This window comes from Leptidea sinapis, chromosome 1 (genome assembly GCF_905404315.1).
Source record: "Leptidea sinapis chromosome 1, ilLepSina1.1, whole genome shotgun sequence".
NCBI classification, from domain to species: Eukaryota; Metazoa; Arthropoda; class Insecta; order Lepidoptera; family Pieridae; genus Leptidea; species Leptidea sinapis.
In genome coordinates this window covers 21,621,930-21,649,832 of record NC_066265.1, presented here as the reverse complement: position 1 = coordinate 21,649,832, position 27,903 = coordinate 21,621,930, and the positions used below count along the sequence as shown (strand labels likewise).

Sequence of the window (27,903 nt, the reverse complement as noted above, 5' to 3'; positions counted from 1 at the left end):
CTGGCGCACCCCAGTATCAGTTCGATCCATTTGACCGCGTGCAACGCAGAGCAGCTAGAATTGTCGGGGACCCAGTGCTCTGTGAACGGCTGGATCACTTGGTGTTGCGTAGAGACGCCGTTTCATTGTGTGTCTTCTACCGCAATCATCACGGGGAGTGTTACGAAGAGCTGTTTCACCTTATTCCCGCAGTCGAATTACACCTTTACATGACACGCCATATTAGGATATCATCCCCACCATATGTATGTGTGACGGTCCTCCACAGTGCGGTTTCCAAGGAGCTTTTGTCGACGTACTACAAAGCTGTGGTATGAACTTTCTTGTACGGTGTTTCCGGGATGATACGACATGGGTACACCTTCCTTAAAGGCCGGCAACGCTCCTGTGATTCCCCCGGTGTTGCAAGACAATGTGGGCGGCGGGGATCACTTAACACCAGGCGACCCGTACGCTCCTTTGTCGTCCTTTTCGATAAAAATATATATGAATTTCTACACTAGAGATCAACTTAACGATATAATAACATAATATTTGAATGATGACAATAGACGTTCATGTCTGGTGAGTCCAAGTTCATGGTTCAGCTAAGTGGACCTGAATGATATAAGATGTCACCAATAGAGGGAGATAGCATCTATCGGCAGACTTGTTTTTTGTTAGACACAGTCCTGTCTGACATTATTCACAATCAGACGCTCTCCTGCAACCATCATCATCATCATTTCAGCCGGAAGTCGACCACTGCTGGACAAAGGCCTCCTCCAAAGATCGCCATGACGATCAATCATGCCCTCATCCAACGTATTCTAACCCATAATTTATTTAAAAATATTTGACGAATACAAAAATCTTTTTTTGAAATATGAAGAAGTATAACTGTATTTTCAACTCCTCTGGGAGCGAGTAGTCATATAATAATAAACATTTTGACTGTTGCTAATCAATAAATTCTTGATAATGTTCTATATTTTTATAAGCTGAGAAAGGTTATTAAAGCATCAACGAATTTCTTAATGATACCATCGACTGGGAATGAAGCGAACACCCTCAGGCTCTTTAATTACATATGTTTATTATACCATATTACATTGTAATCCATATTTTTATAAAAAAGCCCGCTGAGTTTCTTGCGCCCGTTCTTCTCAGGTCTGAGGTAGTTTATTTTGAATGGATGGTAGTTTTTGACGTTTAATAAGTGATTTTGAATCCTATTTTGTATAAAAATATTGGTATTTGAATTTAAAAGTAATAAGGTGAGATACACGTGGTGTTTGGTCGTCTTTCGCGAACTTTTTTTAACAATCTGGGTAAACAAATGGTAGAATACCACTCGGCATTAATACTCATATTATACATACTCATATTCATGTGGAATTGTGCAGATGGGACCCGTAGCTGAGAAAAAATGTGATATTTTTTTTTGTTTCTCACTTTTGTTGGCCTGATCCCATTTTCAAACCATTCACAAGATAACTGTTTTATTTCCGGTTCAAAACAATAAATCCACGTTTCGTGAAAATGTCATAAACAGCATTAGAATCAGTTCATCCAACGACAACAAAGTTTCCGATACGATACGATATTTTATTTCCGTTGACGGCAGTTGAAGGCCGCCCTTCACGAAAGTCGTCATGTTAAGAAACCCGACATCTCTCAAATTCAGCAAGCCATCGCCCCACGGTGCTTAAGCAAGGTGCTTCTCTCGCAAAAGTATTTTGAAGACGAGCGGCACAGTCCTGCGGAGAGAGAGAATCATAAAAATCTTTTCGACTTAATTAAATTTTCGTTGCGTACGTAGAACTTTGATGTGTGATAAAGAAACAATTGACTAATGATTTCCCGCCAATTGTTTTTTTATTACTAAGAAAGTTGCAACGTTTCAAGAAATATAACACTCGAAATTGAAATAGTTCCGATTAGCTAGAAGTTGCAAAACTTTTAGTGTGCGCCATGTATAATGTGTTTAATTTCAGTTTGCTTCACGTGAAAGGCCTCTTCCTTCCAGTGAGTCCTGTCTACTGTTACTGTATTTGGTCTTCCCATATATACAGGTTGTCTACTCCTATATCTAGTTGAGATTATAGGATACCAGTTTGTTACCATTTTGCTCCATTTTTGATCCTTAGTTCTCATCGTATGACAGGTCTATTTCTATTTTAATTGATGTATTATTTTCAGTATATCAAAAACATAGTTCGTTCCCTACTTCAGTTTCTAACCTCATCCCTTTTTCTAATACCGAGGACTCGAATTCTTCCCACTCCGCGTTGACATGCTTTTAATTTTGAACTTTGTACAGCTGAAATGGGTCTCACAGCTATAGTCGAGCAAGGAATTCCTAATACATACTTAATTACATCTTTAATTTACTTAAATTGACATCCATCAACACATTTTCCTTCAGGGAAAAGCAAGGGTACACCTATACAGCCAACGCGAGAAAGTTGAAAATTATAAAATACCTATACAAATTATATTAACAAGTTTTTACTTTAGTTGACATTAAAATGTTTAGTCTAATGATTTCAACATGAAAATATTATATACATATATAAAATAGTACGTACTACGTATTACCAAATATTTCTATGAACCAACCATACCTTACCTAGATTTAGTTTTCTGTGGCACTTAAACAACTGAGCTTTTTGACGCCATTATAGTACGGTAAACAATGCTTTTTTAGACTATAGAGTATAGAATTTTTTAAAAATTAAATGTCAAAATATCAGCAATAATAAACTTATTTTAAAAGGAATCGGTGTTATGTCCTGATATTAATGTGAGTGAGGGTTCACTTCTCATGCGAGCGCTCGCATTAAACGCGAGAGGTCGCGGGTTTCGTTCATAAATTTTGTTTTTTAATTTTATTTGTGTAATTAGTAGATATAATTGCGAATATTTTAAAACGATAATAAAAAATCGGAAAGTTGGAATCTATTACAGATGGTCACCATAGTGCGAGCTAGTTTATTGCGAAAATCAAAGAACTTAGAACAATGTGAATGCTGATTGGCTTAGACTAGAGTTGATTAATGGCATCTTCATTTCAATTGGTGAGATATATGATCTAATCCAAAGTTAAATTTAAGTTTACCCAATCAACGCTAATCATTAGAATGATTGTTCGATGTAACAATCTTTCCGTTAGCTCTCTAACAATATATCTCTCGGATATTTGAAAAAAGTATATCAATTCACATTTATAACGTGTCAAAGGAATTATATTATGTGTAATGTTTTTTAATACTGTCTTATAACATAATTATGATTTATAAGAATATGTTTTTGTCTAGGCAAGGTTAATTCACTCTTCGGACTGGCTGAAGCTATGATGCCGTTGGTGTATGGACCCCTGTACTCCAGGGTGTACATGGCAACCCTGAACGTACTTCCAGGCGCTGTGTTCCTTCTGGGTGCTGCTATGACTGTTCCAGCTGTTGCTATATTCGGGTATGTACAGTCACTTACAACTTGAAGATACATTAATTTAGGACTATATACATTTAACAAAGTACTATGAACAATCTTTTTATCTCTAGTATAGGGTTATAGATAGTTTTATTCCAATTTCGTCTTAGAAAGAGTAGTATTAAATATTAAATAATAATAATAAAAAATATTATACATTAAATTAATTTTAATTAATCCTATCTTAATTTCTTAGTGTCACAGATCCGCATCGAAGATGATTGTCAAATGAGTGTAAATTAGTATATAATTATGAAATACTAAATCTATACTAATATATAAAGCTGCAGTGTTTGTTTGTTTGTTTGTTTGTTTGAACGCGCTAATCTCTGGTACTACTGGTCCGATTTGAATGATTCTTTCAGTGTCATTTATCGAGGAAGGCTATAGGTTTTTTTTCTTTCAAAATTAGGGATCCGTAATAAAATTGCTATTTTGTAACACAAGGTGTAAAATCGAAAACCTATTTTTGCGTGCGCTGCAAAAACTATTGACAATAGAACAAAATGATGTACAGGCTATAATATAGGCAATATTTTATTACTTATAAAACTATCGCGTGAATTATACTTTATATGGCAAAACAACGTTTGCCGGGTCAGCTAGTATCCTATAAAAAAGCAAAACTCCTTGATCAAAAAGCAAAATCAACTTAAATTATTTATTAATGTACATCATTTTGTAATGGGTAGGGCGTATCAATTACCATCAGCTGAACGTCCTGCTAAAATAAAAAATAAAAATATTATTATATATTATTTTAATCACTCTTGCTTATTCCTACACGATAATAAAATTGCACAGCTTATTATTCAATGTTTCCGACCAGACACTCGATCAGAATGTCGCTACTTTAAAAAAAAACTAATATATACCTTCCGTTAAATTTAAATCGAACTGTACGGCCTCAACGTGTTATATCTAGTATACACATCTCAATGAACTCACGCTCTTCATTGCAAATTAATACAAGAAAATTCTTGACTCAATATTAACAGTTACTATGTAGTGATATCTACTGAAAATATATAATTCTGACCCTTTTGTGTCCTTGAAGAATTTTTTACTATATTATGTAAAGGAACGTTTGCATTAACCAAACGATGTTGCCATAAGTCAAAGCCTAATCAAATCAAATCTCTCGTGACATTTTAAGGCCGTTTCTTTTATTGTCGTACATATTGTTTGATTGAAGAATATTTGCCATTATTATTACATTTTGATCATATCCTGCCGGGAAAAATAGTTTATCAATGCATTAAATATTATAATCTTTTTTGTAAGATAAGGAATTATTTATTTCAAAAATATAGTTACTAAAAATATTATACGTTATACTAAGAAAATAACGTTAGATAATTTAAAGTTCTAGATAGAGTCCCTTGCTGTTAGACAACCGACGAAAACAGGCCAGGTTTAATACTTCAGTGTGCGCGACAAGCTACGTCTTACACTCGCGATTTGTATGTCACTATATATTAGTGTGTGTGCATTGCTCAAAAAGGAGGTAAACTCTAAACTCAACTTTTAACCGACTTCAAAAAAAGGAGGAGGTTCTCAATTCGTCGGTATATTTTTTATGTTTGTTACCTCTAAGCTTTCGACTGGGTGAACGATTTTAATGATTCTCTTTTTATTTGGTACATCCCATGTTGTCCCATTGTAATTTGGTCCAGATCTGACACTGGCTTCCATGAGAAAACCATAAGTCTTAAATTTGCTATACGTATGTGGATGATAAATTTACGAATAACTCAATATTGCGTCTACCGATTTCGATGATTCTTTTTTTATTGGAAAGGATATACTTCAATGGTAGTTTGGTGAGAGTAAAGTTAAGTTTTGATTAAGGAATCCATTACAAAGTAACGGAACTGTTCAATTCTTAGGAGTTAATTTGTAACGCTACTCGGCCGAATCTTTTTTATGCTATTCGGATATGTAAGTCATTTACCATAACATAGTTATAGTCAAATAATTGTCGTAGTCGAATATGATGAACAATGGGATTCCTGAACGACTTACAGTAGTTGCGATCTGTGGCAGAATTTCTAACCCTCTGTAATCAAATTGCAAAGCGCTTACATGAATTGCTGCATTGAAAAATTTAGTATATCTACACATATTTAGACAAATTGTAAGTTAGTGTACTTCAAATTAACTAAAAATCAATCAACTTCGTAATAAACACTATTCCAAAACGATAGATATAATATGCACTAAAAAGTATAAAAATAATTGCGAATTTTTATACAACCTAACTAATTAATGTAATTCTAATTACGATTATAATAAGTCATAATATTTTAAAATGCAGGAATGCAATGCATGTATCCGTCACATCGAATGTTGTTTATGTTTTTTGATGTGTAACCACAGCATCTGCCAAAAGAAGGTTTTAGCGCTTATTTAGATACCTATGTTAAATGATGCCGGTGCGTGGAAAATTCCATACGTTTCCATTATCGACGCGGCAAAGTGTACACCAATATGAGCCTAAGCTATCTAATACATGAAACACCTTGAATTAATAACTGAACGTGACAACCCTGACATGGATGTCCTGCAGGTTTTGTTATTCAAACATACGACGGACTGTTAAATAACCACAGATGTTAAAAGTATACTCGATCTTTAAGCGATGAAAACAAAAAAATTGGCTATACATAAAAAGTATAACTGATAGTACGTTATAACGGCCGTATTCTTGGAAAAAATTAGGAATTACAGTAAGATTTGACAATGTATATTAAGGTGAGTGTAAGCGTTTTTAAAATTCAAATTCAAATATTTTTATTCAAAAGAGGCAATGACGTTCCATATGTATAGAATGTCATTGAAAAAGGATAAAACTCCGAAAAGCTGGTTATGTATTCAGAATGACAGAGGCTTTTTTATAACACTCACCGCCAGTTGAAGAAAGGATAATTTTTAATGTTAATGTTTCATTATATCACACGCTATCTTTGAATGTCAAAATGAAAAACAAGGTGACGATGTTATATTTAATGAAACATTTACTTTAAGGATGCTTTTTGCAACTGGCGGTAAAAGACTCTTTAATAATACGTCCTTGGGGTTCGAAGAGTCTGTGTCTATATCATCCACAACATCGTGATTGCGAAGTTTTCACTAAATCTTCACACCATATACATGAGCCACAGATAAACTCTCTATGTGGCGGAGGTCCGGTTCCACCAACAGTTATTTACTGTTTTAAAAGCTTGATCTTGGTTGTACGTGGATAAAAGTTCCTTGAAAACCGCACTGTGAACGAATGCCACACATCCAGGTGGTGGGGATGATATTCTAAGTTGTGGCGCGTCATACGAAGGTGGAATTTTACTATACCTTAAAGAATGGCAACGCATCTCTTGTTCCCTGGTGTGATATTATTGGACGGTTGCCTCACCACCCCCCATCCCGAGAGCTTCTTGCCCGTTTGCCCCCTCTTATATAAAAAAGTAAGATATTAAGTCCCATTAGACCATTGTAAATTAGCCATTCTACCCTTCAAACCGAACCACAGTAACTCTTGCACACAACTGGTTAAAAGTAGAAAGAAGTCACTGTTATACCCACCTGGTCGGCATCCTATGCCAAGAAAAATACTGATAAATCAACAAAGTCACTTCATTCGTGTAGATCGAAAAAGTGACACTTATGATTGTCAAAATTTTTCTTTTCTTTCTACATTTACCTCCACTCCGAAAATGGTTGAATTTTGATGGGAAGAAGTAGCAAGAATCTCATTGCACCTCTTTTAAATAATCATTTTAATCTTCATCGTTTTACAAATCATTTTAATTACAATATTATGTAAAGTGATGCAACAAAAATACTCATATATCAAAAACAAAATATACACGAGAAAGTCAATAAAATTAAATGTAAAATAATAAGTAAAACACAAAAGTTATTGAATACAGTAGATGTATCAATCGCCACACATCGTAATTAAATAATGGCATTATGCGAGCATTTTGTTAGAGATTACAAGAAATATAATAAATTTAATTATTTTAAAAATACGAGATAACTTCTTATAATTATGGAGTTTCTAGGACAATGTTATTACATGAGCAGCAAGAGTACCTCATAGACCGGAAGTACTAACAAAATATACAATAACTTATTATTACTTGGATTTTTTATGTAAAAGTGAATGTACAGCAAGTACAAATCGATTCTTGACATAGATTGCTCAAGTTATATAACTTTAATTACTTAGAATAAATCAAGATACATTTTATGTAATTTGATACCTCGGATTTGACCTCGTTATCAATTGGTTAACTTAACGGTTTTATAAGCTAAGTACAAGACTTCGTTAAGTTTTTAAAATATTTCACGATAAAAAACCGAATTGAAACATACTTGAAAAAAAAAAAATTATGACAAGTTAAACAAAAAATTACGACATTCGATTGGTAATATCTTATTCATAGTGCAAATAGTCCCAGATAGTTTATTTTTTATATAAGTGGAGGCAAAGGGTCAAAGAGTTTGACGTGATAGGTAATTGTGATGTGTAAAGGTGAGGGAATTGCTCGTCAACATCTACAACACCATGGGTCAAAAGATGCGTTGACGTCCTTTTAGAGAGGAGTATGGTCTATTCTTGAAAGTCCTTAAGTCGTATCGGTTCGGTAAAACAACAGCCGGTAATTAGCACCAATTTTCAAATGGGTAAATAAAAAAGATATGAGCACAGACAAACCATCAAGATGGTTTCGTGAGACCATTTATTTAGTTATTGGTATGTGAAAGCTGTATTAAATAATTGATTAGTAAAAAAATTAAGTTACCAAAATAAAATATCAACAAGTTTTCCTTTTTTAAAAGCGGTTTATCTGTAAGTTCCATTCATGTATTTATTTGCCTGCAGCCGCTATCGAAATACTTCACTGTCAGGATGTGTGACATTCAACGATGGTGCCAACTACCGAACAAGTGTAACATGTTTCCTTCTACGGTGGTCAGGTTGTTATAGCATGGGTACCTTGAAAATATCTGGTGCACCCTTAAGGGCATGCATTCAAGATAGATTGTAACAGTATGGTTGTGGTAGTCCCTTCCACTTAAGTAAAAGGTTAAAGAGATAGCAAGTGTGTAAAACTATCCAAAGGCAAATCACGCAAGCGACATGATCTATTATATTTTATTTGAGTTAATATCAATTAAGAATATGATAATATTGCAAAACACAGTACAAATAAAGCAAGTGAAAAATCGCAAAAGTTGAACATCTGTTTTTCTTAGTAAAAACAATAATAATTTACGAATAGTACAGCTCGCTGCTTGCTTTATAATATTTTTTTAAACAATAATGTCGTAAGCGAACATTTTAAGCCAGGCACAATTAAAACTGAAGCCTCACTGAAAATAATAAAAAAAATAAAAGATATACCAATGTTTTAAGACTTGATTAACTTGACTTTAATTTTGTACCCGGAGCTCAACAGGCTTACACAATTTTCAGTTTGATTCAGTAACCTTTCACGCCAGCTTCTCAACCTAGTATTATGAAATATTAATACTAATATAGGCCCGGATATAACTGAATACCATCCGAAATAAGTTATAATATAGTAAAGATACTAATTTAATAAAGCTGTGTGTTTGTACCAGAGCTTCACAATATACTTACGATATAGAATTGTAGACAAACAAAGCGTGCGGGAAAGAAGATACAAAAGAGGTACAGCAAGATAGAAAAAGTAATCGATTCTATTGGCAAGTCGTAAACAATCAGCCACATTTGGCATTGGCTCCTTAGCATTGGAATATTACACTAGCTAACCCACACATTGACAAAATTAGTCCCGTATCATCGGGCTGTCATTTTGTCTATACGCTATTATTTTTAAGTCAATGTCTTGCACGATGGTCCCTTGTATAATAATATTTTGTTCCATTGTTGTGAATGTCGTATCCAAACATTTTGGTTATTTATTTGTTGTTGTTTAAGCAGCAATATTAATTAATACTCTGTCATAATATCAGCTATCTAGCATTTGCATATTATGAGATACAGACAGACGGAAGAACGGGAATGGAAGAGATTGCTTTAGCTAAGGAAACACTTGACGATTTGATTGGAGCGGCTTTCTTAGATTTACGTAAGTACAACGGGCGTCACCTTATGTAAAGTGATCACCACCGACCACATTCTCCTGCAACAGCAGAGGAAACACAGGAGCGTCGCCGCCCTTTTAGAAAGGTGTACGCGCTTTTTTATGGTACCCATGTCGTATCATCCTGGAAACACCGCACAAAGAAGCTCATTCCACAGCTTTATTGTACATGAAAGAAAGTTCCTTAAACCTGCACTGTGGAGGAATGCCACACATCCAGATGGTGGGGATGATAATTATCGTAAAAGTATTTTATTTAAACATTTACTTTTTAAATAATTAAAAGTGGAGCAACTGTTTTTCATATTAGCTTTTTGCGTAAAAGTTACAATTTTATTATTATTTATTTAGCCCGATTTTTTGTGACACTTGCAGTCTCACATTTTTAGGCAGACTTTTACGCAAAAACCTAATGTAAAAACACAGTTACAATTACACGCGTTTTAATTCTTTGGTAAGTGTTTTATAAAACACTATCAAATAATTGAGTACGACGATCAAGAAAGCGTTTATGAAATGGTTGATAAGACTCTAAAAAGACGGGTAGTGTACCAAAGATGTTGCCAGTCCTTCTGGGAAGCAGAAATAATTAACTCAAAATACATGATCCCTGATATCGTTAGAATTGAAAACAACATGTAGTAAAAATCAATTTTTAAAATTCTTGCTTATCTATCTTTCTGTCTGTTACTTCCAGAATATTCTGAAACAAATGCACCGATTTTGACGGGGCGTGCACTAGCATTTTATAAGGCGTACCCTTATCAAGTTTTAATTAAAAAAATTACGACTGAATCCAAGATAATTAAAATTATATATTACCAGCTGACCCGACAGACGTTGTTCTGTATATAATAATTAAAATAACGTTTTTATATGAATTTATCAATAATATATCATAACATCAAAAATGACTTCGTAAAATATGCACCCTGTTGTCGTAGTGAAATTGTTTCACAGTCAAACTGTCAAACCGTGCGTCAATAAATTCTCTCATAGAAATTATGTATGGGCACATCAAAGGAAAACCAAATTTGTTGTTTTTATTTAATTCCGCGCATTTTCCTATTTATTCACCTTTTAAACCTTCTCTGGACTTAATATAATAATTGAAGACCTAAATTTTCCAAATTGGTCCAACCGTTCTTGAGTTTTAGCGAGACTAACGAACAGTATTTCATTTTAATATATATTATGCTAGCTGACCCAGCAAACGTTGTATTACCGATATTAAAATCGCGATACAAAAGTAACTGTTGATCGTAGATGGGTGAAAATTTGAAGTTGTATGTATTTTTTAATGCTGACTCATAATCAAACAAATTTAAAAAAAATTAAAAAAAAAATTCGTGTGGACCACCCTTAACATTTAGGGGGATGAAAAATAGATGTTGTCCGATTCTCAGACCTACCCAACACGCACTCAAAATTTCATGGGAATCGGTCAAGCCGTTTCGGAGGAGTTCAATGTTTAACACCATGACACGAGAATTTTATATATTAGATATAGATATATAGATACATTAAACCCGTTAAACTGTGAGTAAGACTGTCACATTGGGCGATAGCTCGTTCATTACACAATTGATTTGAAGCGTGTTTATAATCAGACTTCAAGACGTAAACATTTCAAAGATCTAATAATATGTTTTTTTTACAGATGGATGTACTTTCAACAAAAGGAAGACGGCAAAGAAGACACAGACACTAGTAATACAGATATATAAACAGTTTTATTCATTTATGTAATATAATACAAATAAATAATTTTATAAGTTATATTTCGTTTAACTTTTATATAGTAGATTTATTCTATTAATTATATTTATTTCTGATGTAGACATATCTCGGTTGTGAATCAACTATAACTATATAAGTAGATCGAAACATATAATACTTAACTTAAAGATTTTTTTCTAATTTTAGACTAACTGTGCACGCAACTTCGTGCGCATGCTTGTGGGTGTGAATAATCTGTATAAATATTACAACAATGTTTCTCTGAACACGATATTATATGTATTGCCATCGGGGATCAAAGCTTATAGGTTTCTTGGATCACTCACGCGTAAAGTAGCCACATACAGCTGACCGTGCGAAAACCAAATTGTATGCAAATTAATTACTTTTTACCTGGTACTATTGCAAAGTTTTGGGGGAATGCAAAATTTCTAAACACCATTATATATCCCACTTCTAAATATATCTTGTGAGCTGGCAATCAAGGGGCATAAAGGCATTCTAGAATTGTACCGGATACTTTCAAGATTCTGCGTCTTCTATTATCCTTTTAATGGTAACATGACTCAAAATTTAAGCATTTGTTGCTGTCACACTTGTAGCCCTTTGTCCAGCAGTAGACGTCTTTCGGCTGAGATAATGATAATGCCACTTGGACGTAAAGTGGAGTTAAAATAGCTCTTTTGCTTAACCAGGAGTTTTGGTTACTGGATATTTGCGTTGCGTTTACATATTCAGATGATATTGATCCTGCGGATACAATCAGTTACCAATCTCAAGCAGCACATCAAAACTAGCTGGCATTATTATTGTCATATATGTAGTAATGTGCAGTCAAGGACTTACAGGCAGAAACTGACGAAGGTCACCGCAAAAAAGTACAAAAACATCACCTATAGGTAGGTTAATAACACGTAATGTTCGGTTGGCCATTGTGCTTTCATTCCATATAATAAGACTACAACAACGTAAAACCTTAGCTTTATCACTGTTTCTAGAAATATTACAAACGGGGCTCTCTGTAGGATAAGTCGATCGGAATTTTAAACATAGAATGGCCAGTTTTTCCTCCTTCAACAAAATGGCTGCTTTGCCCGATGAAGCGACAGCGAGTTTTATTTTACTTTGGCTTCGAATCTTCGCCAAAATCACTTTGGGAAGAAAAGGACATCCCATGTGGGTACATGAAAATTTTAATATTATTTCTTTAGTAGGTAAGGCGTGAAAGCGGAACTACCACAGTCTATAGCCACGTCGCGCTTGGTGATTATCAATTATTCTGGAAACAGAGTAATTGATAATCACCAAGTTAGTCAGTTATAACTGAGCCACTTGAAATATATTCTGTGCCAACTGTGGTTACCCATCAATGTGTTCATCACCTTGCGTTACCGCTACGACCTTTCAGCGATCGACCTTCTTATTCATTCCTCGTTGTAATAAATACTTTAATGATGATTGATTACGTAATATCTTCATATTATTATAGTTTCAGACAATTCAACTGATCGATTATTTTATTTACATTACCATTGTGTGTTGCCAGTGGGCAACTTATGGGCCTGATGAGAAGGCTCTTACGTGTTTTACCCGTTTTGAGGTTAGAATGGTTGTTCGTTCTTTTCCTGCAAACTGTGCATTACTTTGTAATAAGATTAGTAGCACTATAATCGTGGACCAAAGCTCTATCAACTACAATATTTTTTAACTCCTCAGTCGTACTACGGGATACTAAGTCCAACCCAGACGAATTCTTCTTATTTCTTTGGACTATATAATCTTGTATATTGTCAGCACGTGCGCGTAGTGTTTTTGAACACGTTGGAGCGGTGTTATGTAAGCCTGGCTGAAAAGCTGGCGACTCTCGGCAAATGTCAGGAAAACCCAGGCCATCTGCCTATACAGGCAGTCCATAAGCCTGCAAAAGCTGAAGTTCTGCGGAGAGGACATCCCGTGGTCTTCGATGGTCAAGTACCTCGGAGTCACGATAGATCGTCGCCTCAACATGACGCAGCACGTCGAAGACACTGTGACGAAGGCCAACGTCGCCGCAGCGCTCCTCCGTCCGGTGCTCTCCTCCAGCCTCCCTCTAAAGAACATGGTGGGGGTCTACAAGACTAAGGGGGTCTACATCCGATCCCGCCTCACGTACGCAGCACCAGCATGGTACGCGCTCGTGACAGGCGGCTCAAAAAAGCGATTACAAATTACACAAAATAAGATTCTCCGCCGTGTCGCGGGCGCCCATGGTACGTTTCCTCACACCACGATCCAGAGGGACTTGGGAGTTGAGAGCCTGGACGCCTTCATTAGGCGCCTCGCCGTCGCAATGTTCTCGCGAGCAGACGCGTTGGACTTCGCACATTTGCGGGACCTGGCGCCCTTGCACGCGAAGCCACCCGACGGCCGCCGCTTCCCGCGAGATCTTCTGTCGCGGGTCGAAGAAGAGGAGGAGTGATGCCGTGCTCGTCCCACGGCTCGGCTGATCGCTTCATAGGGGCTTGATCGCTGGGCCACCCGGGGCGACGATCGCCACACTACCGGATATGACGCCGAGCCCAATTATCCTTACATTGGGCGCAAAAACCAAAAGATGACCGCATGGGGAGCATCCGCTCCCCCAACATCTCAAGAAGAGGATGGCCTCAAAGGGGTGCACCCGCACCCCCACCCGACGACCTGGGCATATTCATGCCCAGCGCCTGAATCCTGATTCAGGGGGCAAATTAGCCCCGAAAATCATTCCCCACGCGCCCTTCGGGCGCGCGTGAGATGACATCACGTGTGTTGGAGCGGTTTCCTTCTTACATTACTTTTACAACCTACACGTTATCCGTGGCACTAAACTCGAGTGTAAGCCATAATTTATCAATGGAGCGGGTTTTGAAACTATAAAAGACTATTTACGGCAACGAAACAGATTAAATATATCCGCTGAGCGTCGATATTTCAAGCCACACATACAAAATCATCACATCATGGTAAATTATTATTATGTTTTAATTATTATTAGTATAATAAATTTTGTTATTATTGCAAATTCTAAGCAAAATTTTCACTATGATAATCAGTTTATTGGGTTGATTTTATTTATAAATAAAAAGGCTTGTGCCCGCGACTTCGTCCTTATTAAATACGTGTGAACGTATTCCCCCGGCGACTGATAAATTTTTCAGGATTAAATAACCCTGTTACTGTTTTCTGTTCCTTATTACGCCTGACAACGTTTGTAAAACTTCTTAAGGTTCGCGTGGGTTGAGTAGTGAAACATTTACATTTAACAAAAAGTATCAGTTATGATAACATAGTATCATCACCCTTGTCTTATTTTTGACGGCTACGTTTTTATCACTAACTAGCTGATACGAGCTGCGACTATCGTCCGCATAAACACATGACTAAACACGTAGTACTTATAAAGTTCTTCTTTTCTTAAACCTTTATTAACTTTATATTTAGTCAAGATATCACCATATTTTATAAATATATATTAAAATAATCAGATAGATAGTTAACAACTGTAAGTAATCTAGCAAATATAGTAAGCTAAAATTAAGTTTCTTTTTTACCTCCTGAGAATGTTGGAAAGTTATAAAAATTCTAATTAGTTATTCATTTTAAACTATTTGATTACTGAACGACCGGGGATACATCAAAGGAATAATATTTTTTTTTGTTTTTATTTCATTCCGCAGCATTATTTACCTTTTAAACCTTCTCTGGACTTCTACAAATAATTCAAGACCAAAATTAGCCAAATCGGTCCAGCCGTTCTCGAGTTTTAGCGAGACTAACGAACAGCAATTCATTTTTATATATATACTAGCTGACCCGACAGACGTTGTTCTGTATATATTAATTAAAATAATATTTCTATATGAATTTGTCAATAATATATCATAACATCAAAAATTATTTCGTAAAATATGCACCCTGCTGTCGTAATGAAATTGTTTCACAGCAGAACTGTCAAACCGTGTGTCAATAAATTCTCTCGTAGAAATTATGTATGGACACATCAAAGGAAAAACAAATTTGTTGTTTTTATTCAATTTAGCAGCATTTTCATATTTATTTACCTTTTAAACCTTCTCTGGACTTCTACAAATAATTCAAGACCAAAATTAGCCAAATCGGTCCAGCCGTTCTCGAGTTTTAGCGAGACTAACAAACAGCAATTCATTTTTAAATATATTAAAATTATTGAATAATGTTGGATGTATTGTCCGATGCAAACTGTTGATGGATGTTTTAAAATATTTCCAATGGGGCACAAAACATTGTTCACAAGTGAACTCATTATAATAAGTACAAGTTGTACGTCAGCTTTTCTTGTTTATCTTCCAATATTTTAATTTCAAATTAACTCGATCAACCTATGTGTGTAGTGAATTTAACTTTTAAATAATTAAGCTATAGTGATATATCTTTATATACTTTTATTCAAGGAGCTTCCTTCCACGTACTACAAAGCTGTGGAATGAGCTTCTTTGTGCGGTGTTTCCGGGACGATACGACATGGGTACCTTCAAAAAAGCGCGTACACCTTCCTTAAAGGCCGGCAACGCTCCTGTGATTCCTCTGGTGTTGCAAGAGATTGTGGGCGGCGATGATCACTTAACAACAGGTGACCCGTACGCTCGTTTGTCCTCCTATTCCATAAAAAAAAAATAGTAAAATATTCTGTCACGTTGTTTGTCCGCGATGAACTCCTTAACTACTGAAGAGATTTAAATAAAATGAACCAACTTGAGAGAAAGGATAGTTTTTATTTTGATTCGTGACACTTTCTGTGACGCTTTTTATTTCAAATTGTATTCCTGTATGCTTACATAATTTATACTCTTACATAGAGTCTATTGCTGTTAGACAACTGATCAAAACAGGCCAGGAATATTAGTTTAGTGTAGACAAGCTACGTCTTGCAATCGCGATTGTTATGACATTTTGTGTTAGTGTGCGTGAATTGCTTAAAATAGAGGCTAGCTCTAGCTACTGTCATAGTCTACCTAAACGCATAAATGATCCAAGTCTGTATTAAATTCTATGAGATAAATTTTTGACGCACAGTTTGTCAGTTATGACATTATTTCATTTAAAGAACAAGGAAAAACTAAATATCTATTGTAATGATTGAACTTCTACAAATTCAACAAAAATTTAATTTTAAACTTTGATATAAATTATATGATACTTATTCAGGTGAAGCGAAGCGCACCGGTCATCACCTATATTATATATACATTTATATATATTTTGAATTAAAAAATATTTTAAATTAAATTAGACTCATACAACTGCAGATTTATTTATTATTGTCGATATTCTTAAACTACGAGACATTATATACGTGACGTATTTTGAACGTTAACTAATCAACAAGTTGTATTTTATCTGAGCCAATGGAGTCCTCAACCTCTTAATCCGGATGTCCATTAACCAATTACAGTATAAGTCCCATATCACAGCTGTTATTCTACATCCAAATCGCACACTGACCCGTTTGCCTTCAGTACGTGCTGAGTTTACCGAAGTGCAATCGATGTTTGAATGCATTAGAGGTGATAATATGACAACATAAGAGACTTTCCGTACACAAAGTCGAACAATTGACCGCGCGCTTCCAATCCGTACTGACGTTCAATGGCATTGCGATTTGATATTACAAGCTTGCTTTAAAAGTGATTACAAACAAGATGACTACCGCGAAAGACGATACGAAAACCGATATAGAAGAGCTACCCTTGAAAACGGGTGTGAACAATGTGACTAATAATAATATGACGTTTTGGGAGAAAGTGAAGTTGTGTAAGAAGAACATAACAGTGGAACCAGTACTAGGAATGTTCGTGATGCCCAGTGTTCTAGCTATGTTAGCAACGCAGAACTTGAACCTAGATAAAGCTTGCAGAGTCAATCTGGGATTCAATGATACAGTGTGTAACGATTTAAGATTACGAAGAAAAGACCACTACATATTGGAAGAGATTGCGGTGCAGAAACTTATAGCATCCGTTCAGGGATGGAAGAGTGTGGTGAACACGGCAGTACCCACATTGCTCATGTTGTTTGTCGGAGCGTGGAGTGATAAGACGGGAAGAAGGAAGATCTGTATGCTGATGCCAATCTTTGGGGAGTTCATGACTTGCATCCTTAACATGATCAACACGTATTTCTTCTATCAAGTCCCTGTGGAGTGGACTGTGTTTATGGAGGTCATATTCCCATCTTTAACCGGCGGCTGGTACACGATACTGCTCGGTACTTATAGCTACCTAGGAGACATTACCTCAAGGGAAACGAGGACATTTCGCATGGGAATACTGAGTCTATGTATGACTGTAGGGTTTCCAATAGGAATGGGTTTGAGTGGAATCCTATTAAAGTATGCCGGCTATTATGGAGTATTTTTGACGTCTGCCTTTTTCCAGATAATTAATTTTGCATATGTTAATATCGCGATTAAAGATCATACGTGGTTGGAAAAGGAGGGAACGGTAAAATTTTGTGACTTAAAAGCCGAAATTGTATAACAATTTGAATTCCCGAGTAAAAATTTATTTTATTTTAAGGAAAAACGCTCTGGATGCTTTGGATTTTTGAGAGAGTTCTTTGATATGAACAGTTTAAAGGAAACGTTGCAGATTGCATTCAAAAAAGGAGAGAACAATAGAAGGCTACGGATATGTCTTGTGTTGTTCGCGGTTTGTTTGAGCTTCGGACCGCTGTGGGGTAAGTATTTAATTGTTTTAATGTATTCAATAAAATTGTATGTAATGTCTATCCAAATTTAAAAAAGGTTTAACTTATGAATTACTAAGTGAACAGTGATAAAAATTTAATAACTTAAAATAGTTTAATTTATTTAATAGTTATGTTTTTAAGAGTAATAGAATTTTCATCAGCTTCATATTGCGTAGAAAAAATTATAGTTTATTTTTATGTAAAACTATAAATAAAATGTTTGTGTTACCAAAACCAAAAAATGTTAACTTACACTTTTTTTTATTATTTATCATTTAGGATTAATTAATACGCGTGTAATTGTTGTTGTAAATTTTAATCCTTTAAAATGTATTTTAGTTAAATGTGTAACGCGTTAATCAAACAAAATATTATTGATCACTAGCAAACGTTTTATTGCCATATAAAGTAATAGGAAAAAATCAATAAGTAATTAATATTAAAGTTTGTTTTTACCTCCTGAGAAAGTTAGAAAGATATAAGGATTCTAATTCATTTTAAACTATTCTTTCAATTTGAATTCTGAACGACGGGGGACACATCAAAGTAAATACAAAATTGTTGTTTTTATTTAATTCCGTGATTTTCATATTTATTCACCTCTTAAACCTTCTCTGGACTTCCACAAATAATTCATGACCAAAATTTGCAAAATCGGTCCAGCCGTTCTAGAGTTTTAGCGAGACTAACGAACAGCAATTCATTGTTATATATATAGATTACTCATTGAAAATAGAGACCACTGAAATGAGGTTGTCTATAACGAAGTAAGTTTCAGAAGATATATAAAATTAGTATGCAAATATACGTTCATAGAAGTTTGCATGATTATTGATCAAAAAATCTCACAAATAAATCAAAGACTGAACAGTTAATACTATAAATTTTAAATGATGTAAATAATCTAATAACATTGTTCGGTACAATTTTGAATTATTTATCTATCTCGGCTTTCTAGTACAACTTGTCACTACTGAATTTTAAGTGCTTCAATACCTAACCAAGTCAATCAAACGTCACGATGTATGTATATATGTAACGGAATAAAACGTGGTTTTCATCCACTCTTCATCAGCCAATACCATACTGACTAAAACAATGATTTCCAATCTATATGAAAAAGAAAGTCGAAAGAAAGAGGATCAAACAAGCCCGCTGTATTTTTTGCGCAAGTTCTTCTTCTTCTCAGGCCTAAGACATACTCTTTCTAATGGCTGGTAGTTTTTGACTTTCAATAAGTGATATCCTATTTTGAAAAAAAATATTTGAATTTAAATATGCGTTGCATGATATACGTCACTGAGGTACACCATAACTCCAGGAAACGGCCAAGGTTTCAATATTGCTCAGGGATAACAAAATCTGCAGCACAACCAAATCAACCGTATATTGGTTTAATGATCTGAATTATTGTAAAGGTTAAGTGGCAGTAGGTAGGGCAGGTTCTACGAGCTATGTAGACCACGTCTAGGTAGAAAATAGGGCCTCAGTTCTCAGAACCGTGAACCCTCACCAATGGCGGGTGAGGTCCCCCGGTTCAAACCTCGCCGGCCATGTTTGTTTTCAGTTATTGAGTTCATATAGTTTGTCGTTATATAATATGTACGGCGGTGATCACCTACCATCAGATGACATCTATTCTGCTTGTTTTTCCTCCAATTCCATAAAAAGTTCTTTTAAAACTTCAAAAAATTCGTTTAATTTGATAATTTAAATTAGCAGGACAATTTAAAAACATCCACACACATTATCGATAATTTTAATCAGAAGTACTTTTGATGCTGTTTTAAATTCTAAAAAAATTAATTATAGTTGTAACAACTGACTTAAAAAGTGGATAATAATTTTTAAGAATGACGAGTACGTTGTATTATGAGATAATAAATACTCCACCAGTTTAAAATTGAAAAATGTCTCAATGTTCATTGTATAATAGTTACAGAGTGAACTCTGTAAGTAAACTCGCCATGCTTTAAAAATAATTTTCAATTTAGTTTTATAAATTACTGGCTGACCCGACAGACGTTGTTCTGTATATAATAAATAAAATAATGTTTTTATTTGAATTTGTCATTAATAATAACATCAAAAATTACTTCGCAAAATATGCACCCTATTGTTATAATGAAATTGTTTCACAGCAGAACTGTCAAACCGTGCATCAAAAATCTCTCTCATAGAAATTATGTATGGACACATCAAAGGAAAAACAAATTTGTTGTTTTTATTTAATTTAGCAGCCTTTTTCCTATTTGTTCACCTTTTAAAACTTCCCTGGACTTCCACAAATAATTCAAGACTAAAATTAGCCAAATCGGTCCAGCCGTTCTTGAGTTTTATCGAGACTAACGAACAGCAATTCATTTTATACATATAGATTATAGCTCATACAAAAACAACGTAGCTATTTACATGGTATTATTTTTCCCATATGTTACTTCAGTAATTTTTAGTGTATGTACTTCTGTGGTATTCTTGGTTGTGGTTCAAGGCTAGCAAACAGTTCAAGAAAAAATATATCCGTGTCGTCAAAAAAGGATTTAAAGTAAACTCAATCTCAATTATTTATATTGTTGTCGTAAGTGCTCGACGTATTTGTTGAAGTAAGGCCTCCAAGCAGTGATATCTTAAACACTTCCGTACTACGGGGTCAAGAACCTACTGGTAATGTGCTCATACGTCATACCTCTAATATTATATTTGAAACCAAACACTTACAATATATCTACTAGACAAACAAACCGTGCGAGAAATAAGAATATTTCTAATCAGCAAAATAGAAAATGTATCTGTTACCAATATTGATTTGACAAGTCGTAAACAGTCAGCCACATTGATATTATTGAGCTCCTTATGATTTTGGATATTGAATCACTAGCTAACGTTAATATTGACAAACTTTATACGTTAATTTAAAGTTAGAAGCTAATATATATAAGTCTACTAGCCGACCCAGCAAACGGTGTATTGCCGATATTAAAATCTCGATACAAAAGTAACCGTTGGTCTTAGATGGGTGAAAATTTAAAATTTAAAAAAAAAACGTCAAAATAATTAAAAAATTAAATTTCGTGTGGACCACCCTTAACATTTAGGAGGATGAAAAATCGATGTTGTCCGATTCTCAGACCTACCCAATGTGCACTCAAAATTTCATGAGAATCGGTCAAGCCGTTTCGGAGGAGTTCAATGTTTAACACCATGGCACGAGAATTTTATATATTAGATGTTGATGTATATATTAGTTTATATGACAAAGCTTTTCTTATAGATCCTAATACATACGTTATTTTTTATTATAAGTATAAATATATTTTATGCCTTTCTTAAATTGATTTTCTGGCTAAAACAAATATATTATACTGTTAAAAGAAAACACCATCCCCAAGAAATGATTTACTGACTTTACTTAGATTGGTAACATTTTTATTACTACCACTACTAGTAGTAGTCACTTACCGTTTTGGACCTGAGTTATATTAACATATACATATACACAGCCACTACATTTAATAAATATCATTATATAAATAGCGATCCGACCTTGACTTAAATTGAATGTCTATAAAGTATTTTTTTGTTGATTTTAACAAAGAGGCTATATTTATAAAGTGCAATTTGCTCATATTTTTTGTTAATGGTAGTTGAATACACTTTTTAGAACCGATTCAACTTAAATAAGCTCTTAGGATACTTGTTAACATAATAAATATTATTTATCTTTCTATTCTCCATTATCCACTTGATAATATCAGTTAAAAACATATTATTATGTGAAACATAACAATATAATTAGATACTGCATTCAGTAGTTTTCATTTATCATTATAAATCTTGAAAATCATTTCTGGTCGTACTTTTGGATGTATGGGGCTGGGAAATTATCAAATTATCGTACTGGAATATTTAATTATACTTCAATTAACTCTCGCTCGATTTTAAAAAACCTAAAATATGACTGAATATTTTTTTGTATATCTATCTATAAATTTTATTATAGATTTTTGCTGCAGAAGAGTGCTATTCGCGCTATTTATAACCTAGGTCCTAAAGAGCAAAATTCAAAGAAATTAACATCTTGACTCTTGTTTCTCAATATATTCTTGATAATATGTTCATGATTCATTAAGAGATTTTTTTTAAGAAATAAACATTTTGACTGTTGCTTCTCAATACATTTTTGATAATGTTCTGTATGTTCATAAACACATTGAGGAATTTTCTAGAAACTGTGACATTCATAATGTTAACACGAGAAACAAACATAAACTTGTTATGCCTACTACTCGGATGGGTCGAGTTAGTAAGTCTTGTTGTTGGGCGATGTATATGCTTCTACAATATGATCCCAGAAAATGTACAAAACAAATGTGTTACGAAATTTAAAACAAATTGTCAAAAAACGAAAGGTTACTATAGCATAAACGATTTAATGATACCACGGACTGGAAATAAAGCGACCACCCTCAGGCTCTTGAATTATAAATGTTTATTCTACGATATCACATTGTAATCCAAATGAATGAAAAAAAAAAAGCCCGCCGAGTTTCTTGCGCCCATTCTTCTCAGGTATGAGGCAGTCTCTTTTGAATGGTTGATAGTTTTTGACGTTCAATAAGTGATTTTGAATCCTATTTTGAATAAAACTATTTGAATTTGAATTAATATAGGTATAACAGACAGCTATATGACAGTAATCAGGACCATCATGTTAACGAACCATCCTTACACAAACAATGAATTTAAGCTCTAAACGTTGATGCATCTAATATACGATAATCTATATTTAAATAGCATATTCCCTTTGAATTTTTATGAAATATTTAATATTATTTAAACACGATTCATATATTGGATGCAGCACCAAACTAATTTTTTATGTCTATTACAGCAATTGTATCATACACTATTTTATTGAAAAGAGTGGCCGTTGAGTTACTTGTAGGTTCTTCTCACGAGCTCAACTTAATAATATGGTAGATGCAGTAATTTAAAAGAAATATTAATAGTGACGATTCAAAATATGCTCTTAGCTTAAGACTAATTGAATAAAGTTTATTTAACTTAGACTTTGACTTTGACAGTTGACTTTGACAGTTGACTATATTATTGGACTTGTCCGTTAATATCTTCGGTTCTGGAAGCTCCGGTCTAATTATGAACTTCTAGTTATGTAGTGGTCTTGTACGTGCTATAGTACAAATGTCATAGAAATATAAATAAGAAGTTAATAGAAATGTTATAAGTGATTATTCATTGAGGATGACTGTCGCCCATAATAATATACATACATTACATTGCCGCGTACGCTTGCAATGCTCTGGATATTGAGGGACTAGTGCAGCAATGGTGTGGAAAGTGACGGCAATGCGAATAAATTTTGATTCTAATAGTAAAAAATGATTGCATATACATATAACAGCAGTTTAGTTAAAAAGGACTTACAACACGTAAGTAAGGAACTTGCGCAAGAAACTCAGCGGGCCGCACTTGCTTATAAATTCTTTGTTTATAAAGCCAGAGGTCGGTTGCTCCATTCCCGATCTGTGGTATCATTAAGAAAGTCGTTTATGTTATACATAGTTACCTCCACATAAATATTTGTAAACGATTTTTTTTTAATTTCGTAAATTTTTTTTGTACCTTTTTCTGGGACCATGTTGTAAAAGTACAAGTACATTGTAAAAGTCTTTAAACACTAGTAAGCATGACAAGTAATGTTTGTTCCTGGTGTTAACATTATGATCATCACGCTTTCTAACAAATTTGCTATTGTGCTTATGTAGTTACATCAAGAATATATTGAGATGCAACTGTTAAAAATGTTTAATTCTGTAAATTTCTCCTTATTGAGTCTTCTCTCAAAGATTCCACAGCGGCACCTTTGTATGCCTCCAACCACTTCTGCCAGTTATATGTATGGTTCAGTCTAAAGATCGCGTTGGCAAGTAAAATACTGGCCTACTTGTTAAACTTAAAATTTGACATCATTCATTCATTTACATTCAAACGTAACAAAAGCTTACGTGATCAATTGGCTAAAGTTTACATAACATCAACAATAACTCACAATTATATTATATCGATTACAATATAACTATTTTATGAGATAGTTGTCATACAATTGCTATTTACATTGTCTAGGCTCTAGACCATGCAGTACATTTATCATCACGGTTACAGCTTGTACTTTAGGCATGCTGAGAACTTTATTTTGTTGGTATTTAATGTGACTGAACTGTCACGGTTTTTTAATATCGTTCGGGTAAAGTCTGCTTTAGTCTACCAAGGGAGATTCGCATGGTGAGCATGGTGACAGGGTCGTAGTTCATATTGTTAATAATATCACCTTAATGAAGTTCTCATTACTAGTCAAACTCTATGGAATGAATAGATACTGATATCTGTAACAATTTATTCTATTTAGTCGTCTGCAACAAAAATTTTCTATGGGGGGCTGAAACTCGTGTGCACCAAACAAACTTGGAAAAATATATGTTATCCAAAATTCGTTGGTGGCGAGAAGCCAGTATATGACGACACCAGCAAGTGACTTTGTCTGGATGGACTACACCCGTCTACACAGTGATGTCGAATTACCTAAACTAACTGAAATTTAATAAAACCTCCATGTAATACATCAGCGGAAATAATATTTAAATCAGGCAGAATTTTAAAATCAGCGAAAGCTTAGACTCAAATGAATATTTAACAAATAGATGTTCATAAATCATGACTGATTGTTTTCTAAATGTGTACATATAAATGAAGGATAAAATTAAATAACTATGAAGTGAAACCCATTTTCGCATCACGTTGAAACCATAAAATAATCCATCACTTAAACCGCCGATAGAAATCATTATAACTGTACATTGCGTAAACCGGCAAATGACCGAGGTCGTTTGAAAGTATAGCCATTTAGCATAGTGATGTATTGCAAAATATTCGTTAAAGGTTTACTGTTGAGTACAACCATGGTTACGAGGTTACCATTATATTTACATAACAAAAGCCAGATATTGATATGTCAGCCGCCATATACTATATAATATACCAACTCCAAAACTCGCAAAACGAACGGGCTTGCGCCTTCTACTGTATGTTTTTAGGTCCTCAGTCCAATTGGGTTTTGATTACATTACCACTACTTATTGTTATTTATGAGTTTTGCCGCGAGATTAAATATATATGATAAGATGCGCAGCAAAACCCAACATGTAACATATCTGCACGGGTTGTAAATTTCAAGTGGAAGTATCATATTATAACACCCGAAATCTTGAAAACAATACTAGTTAAAATTGTTGAAATAAAAAGTTAAATAATGCACTTTCAATATTATTTGCTCTTTACGCTTAACCAAAAATGTAAACATTGTAAGTTGAAGGTGAAAAAAACATACACAGCCTGCCCATATTGAGCCCAGAGGTCAAAACAATCCAATTTAATTCCTATAAGCACAACGTATCGTTACTCTGTATGGAAATAAAACTCGTTTAATATGTCAGTAAGAGATGCACATAGGGTACTCAATGAATTTTACATTTCCGTCCGTTTCACTGCGACATTGCTAGGATAATACTAATATCTAAGTTAGTCACACCGAAAAACAATTTTCTCGACTGTTTTATGGTGTGTTGTGTTGTTAGATATTATGTTTCTCAAAATTATTCGAAATAATCTGTTTGCGAAATATAAAAAAAATATAAAAATTCTAAAGTGAAAATTTTTCTTAGTCTCAAGTGCGAACAATGTAAGAGGTTTAAAAGAGTTTGTCGCAGGTAAGGTAACCTACCTTACCTGCGACAAACTCTTTTATCCTATACAAAAATCTTGGAGAAGTATATAAGGAAAGTTTGGTACACATTTTATCACACTAACTTGAACAGTGCATAAGTGTTTAGTACCCATGGAGTATTACGTTACGATTCCAAAGATAAAGGTCAGATTTTTAATCGGTACTTTACGGTTTACACCCTGTAAGTCACCCTGTCAGTGCGAAAAAATAATTCAAGTTGACATTGATCCCCTTTTTTGGAGGATACTCGAACAACAGTCAGGATTTGCAATGAAGAAAAAAATTTAATGAAACATGCAACACACTATCAACACACGAGACGCTATACAGGATGTCCCAAAGTTATGGGACATGAAGTGAAAGTACCTTAAATATCGAAAATAGTCTATTTTCCTGAAAGAAGACTTTATGTTATTTTTAAAAGTTAGTAATTCTGCATTCAAAGATTTTCTAATAATTACTTGCCTCGTCTGGGAATCGAACCGACTTAAATGTAAAAAAAACCACCCCTACTTTTATGATGCCAATCGAAAGAATGGCCAAAAACTAAATACTCTTCTTAAGTAACATAGTATTTTAAAAGAAAGGATCAACGTAAATTACTATGTTACTTAAGAAGAGTTATTAGTTTTTGGCCATTCTTTTGATTGGCATCATAAAAGTAGGGGTGGTTTTTTTAGTAAAGTCTTCTTTCAGTAAAATAGCCTATCTTCGATATTTAAGGTACTTTCCCTACATGTCCCATAACTTTAGGACACCCTGTATACTAAGTTGTATAATGTTAAGTGTGTCAAACACACAATATGAGAAGATTTAATGATATGAGAAAACGGAATATTATTATTGATTGTAACACACCCGCTAGCGTCCACCCACGGTACTAATACTACTATAGATGATAATGTGTCTGTCTGTTGTTTAGTTATAGTTAAGGTTAGTAGCGTATATTAAATCCAAACGTATATAAACTAAATAAATGGCATTAAATAGCAAATAAAATAAACGTCAAAGATTCACAATAATAATATCGGGTAAGTAAGCCTCGAGCGCGCCTGTAGTAAATAAAATGTGTAGGTATGTTCAGATTTGGTTTAAATAAATTTGTTAATGATACAGGGTTACAGTTGAATTGATTGAGGAAACATCAAATCATCAAATCACAGAAAGTAATGCTTTAGCCAAAATTTCGTTACGTACTATTTAGTTTTGATTACGTCAGCCTGACCTAGATTTTCAATATGATGTCAATTTGTTTTATTGTGATGGTGTGCTTCAAAAGTAAATCACTTTTTGTTATTATCCACCGGCCAGTATTATCTTGATCAATTTTAGAATTAAACGAACAGGAACTTGGTGTTTATTTTCTTTCCTTTCGAATGAAAGATCTAGAATAAAGGCTTAGTAAAAACTTAACATTATTTCGTCGTATGAATGGTAAAACCGACTAAGTATCGATTTTTGGAGAACTGAGTTAAAAAATACACTTTTTCTTAAAAAAATGAGAACTATCTAATGTAAAACCCACTTTGCAGTATTATGCAGCGTTATAAAGATAGTGAATGGTAATAATACTAAAATATAATTTTTCATAAAAGTTGAGGCTTAAAAACAATTATTACAACATATCATCGTTTTAAACGTTTTTTCTACGAAAAAAACAAATTTTCCAAATAAATCTCTTTTTCAAGCAGAAAGTTTCTTTGATACCCATTTTGTTGATCCACACGCAACAAATACGATCAGGAGTTAACTGTTTTTCACTTTATTGAAACTTTCTTAGCAGAACTCGATTATAGAATTAAATCCTACCTAACCGAAATCGCACTTTCTACTCGACACTAATTAAGATAATGCTATATATAATATTAGAATGAACTTAGTGACGGACTTCAAACTGATGCAATAGTTTTTAGCTAGTGGGATTCAGTTGAATTACAAAAAAACTGGCAAAAATTGTATGACCTACATGCGCAGCGACAGGTATATACGAGAAAAAATAAACAATAG

At 34.0% G+C, this 27,903-nt stretch overlaps 2 protein-coding genes across 2 annotated transcripts in view; both read left to right on the top strand.

The window, feature by feature from the left end:
• Positions 1 to 11,390, top strand: part of LOC126976132 (proton-coupled folate transporter-like) — a 33,990-nt gene extending 22,600 nt beyond the window's left edge. Inside the window, exons 6-7 of the mRNA XM_050824374.1 lie at positions 3,300 to 3,456; positions 11,272 to 11,390. Of these exons, the coding sequence (XP_050680331.1) occupies positions 3,300 to 3,456; positions 11,272 to 11,338 (224 nt within the window). The 3' untranslated portion in view covers positions 11,339 to 11,390. The remainder of the gene's footprint in view (positions 1 to 3,299; positions 3,457 to 11,271) is intronic.
• Positions 11,391 to 16,843: 5,453 nt separating this feature from the next.
• LOC126975314 (proton-coupled folate transporter-like) overlaps positions 16,844 to 27,903 on the top strand; it is a 32,468-nt gene continuing 21,408 nt past the window's right edge. The window contains exons 1-2 of the mRNA XM_050823179.1: positions 16,844 to 17,848; positions 17,924 to 18,083. Of these exons, the coding sequence (XP_050679136.1) occupies positions 17,048 to 17,848; positions 17,924 to 18,083 (961 nt within the window). The 5' untranslated portion in view covers positions 16,844 to 17,047. The remainder of the gene's footprint in view (positions 17,849 to 17,923; positions 18,084 to 27,903) is intronic.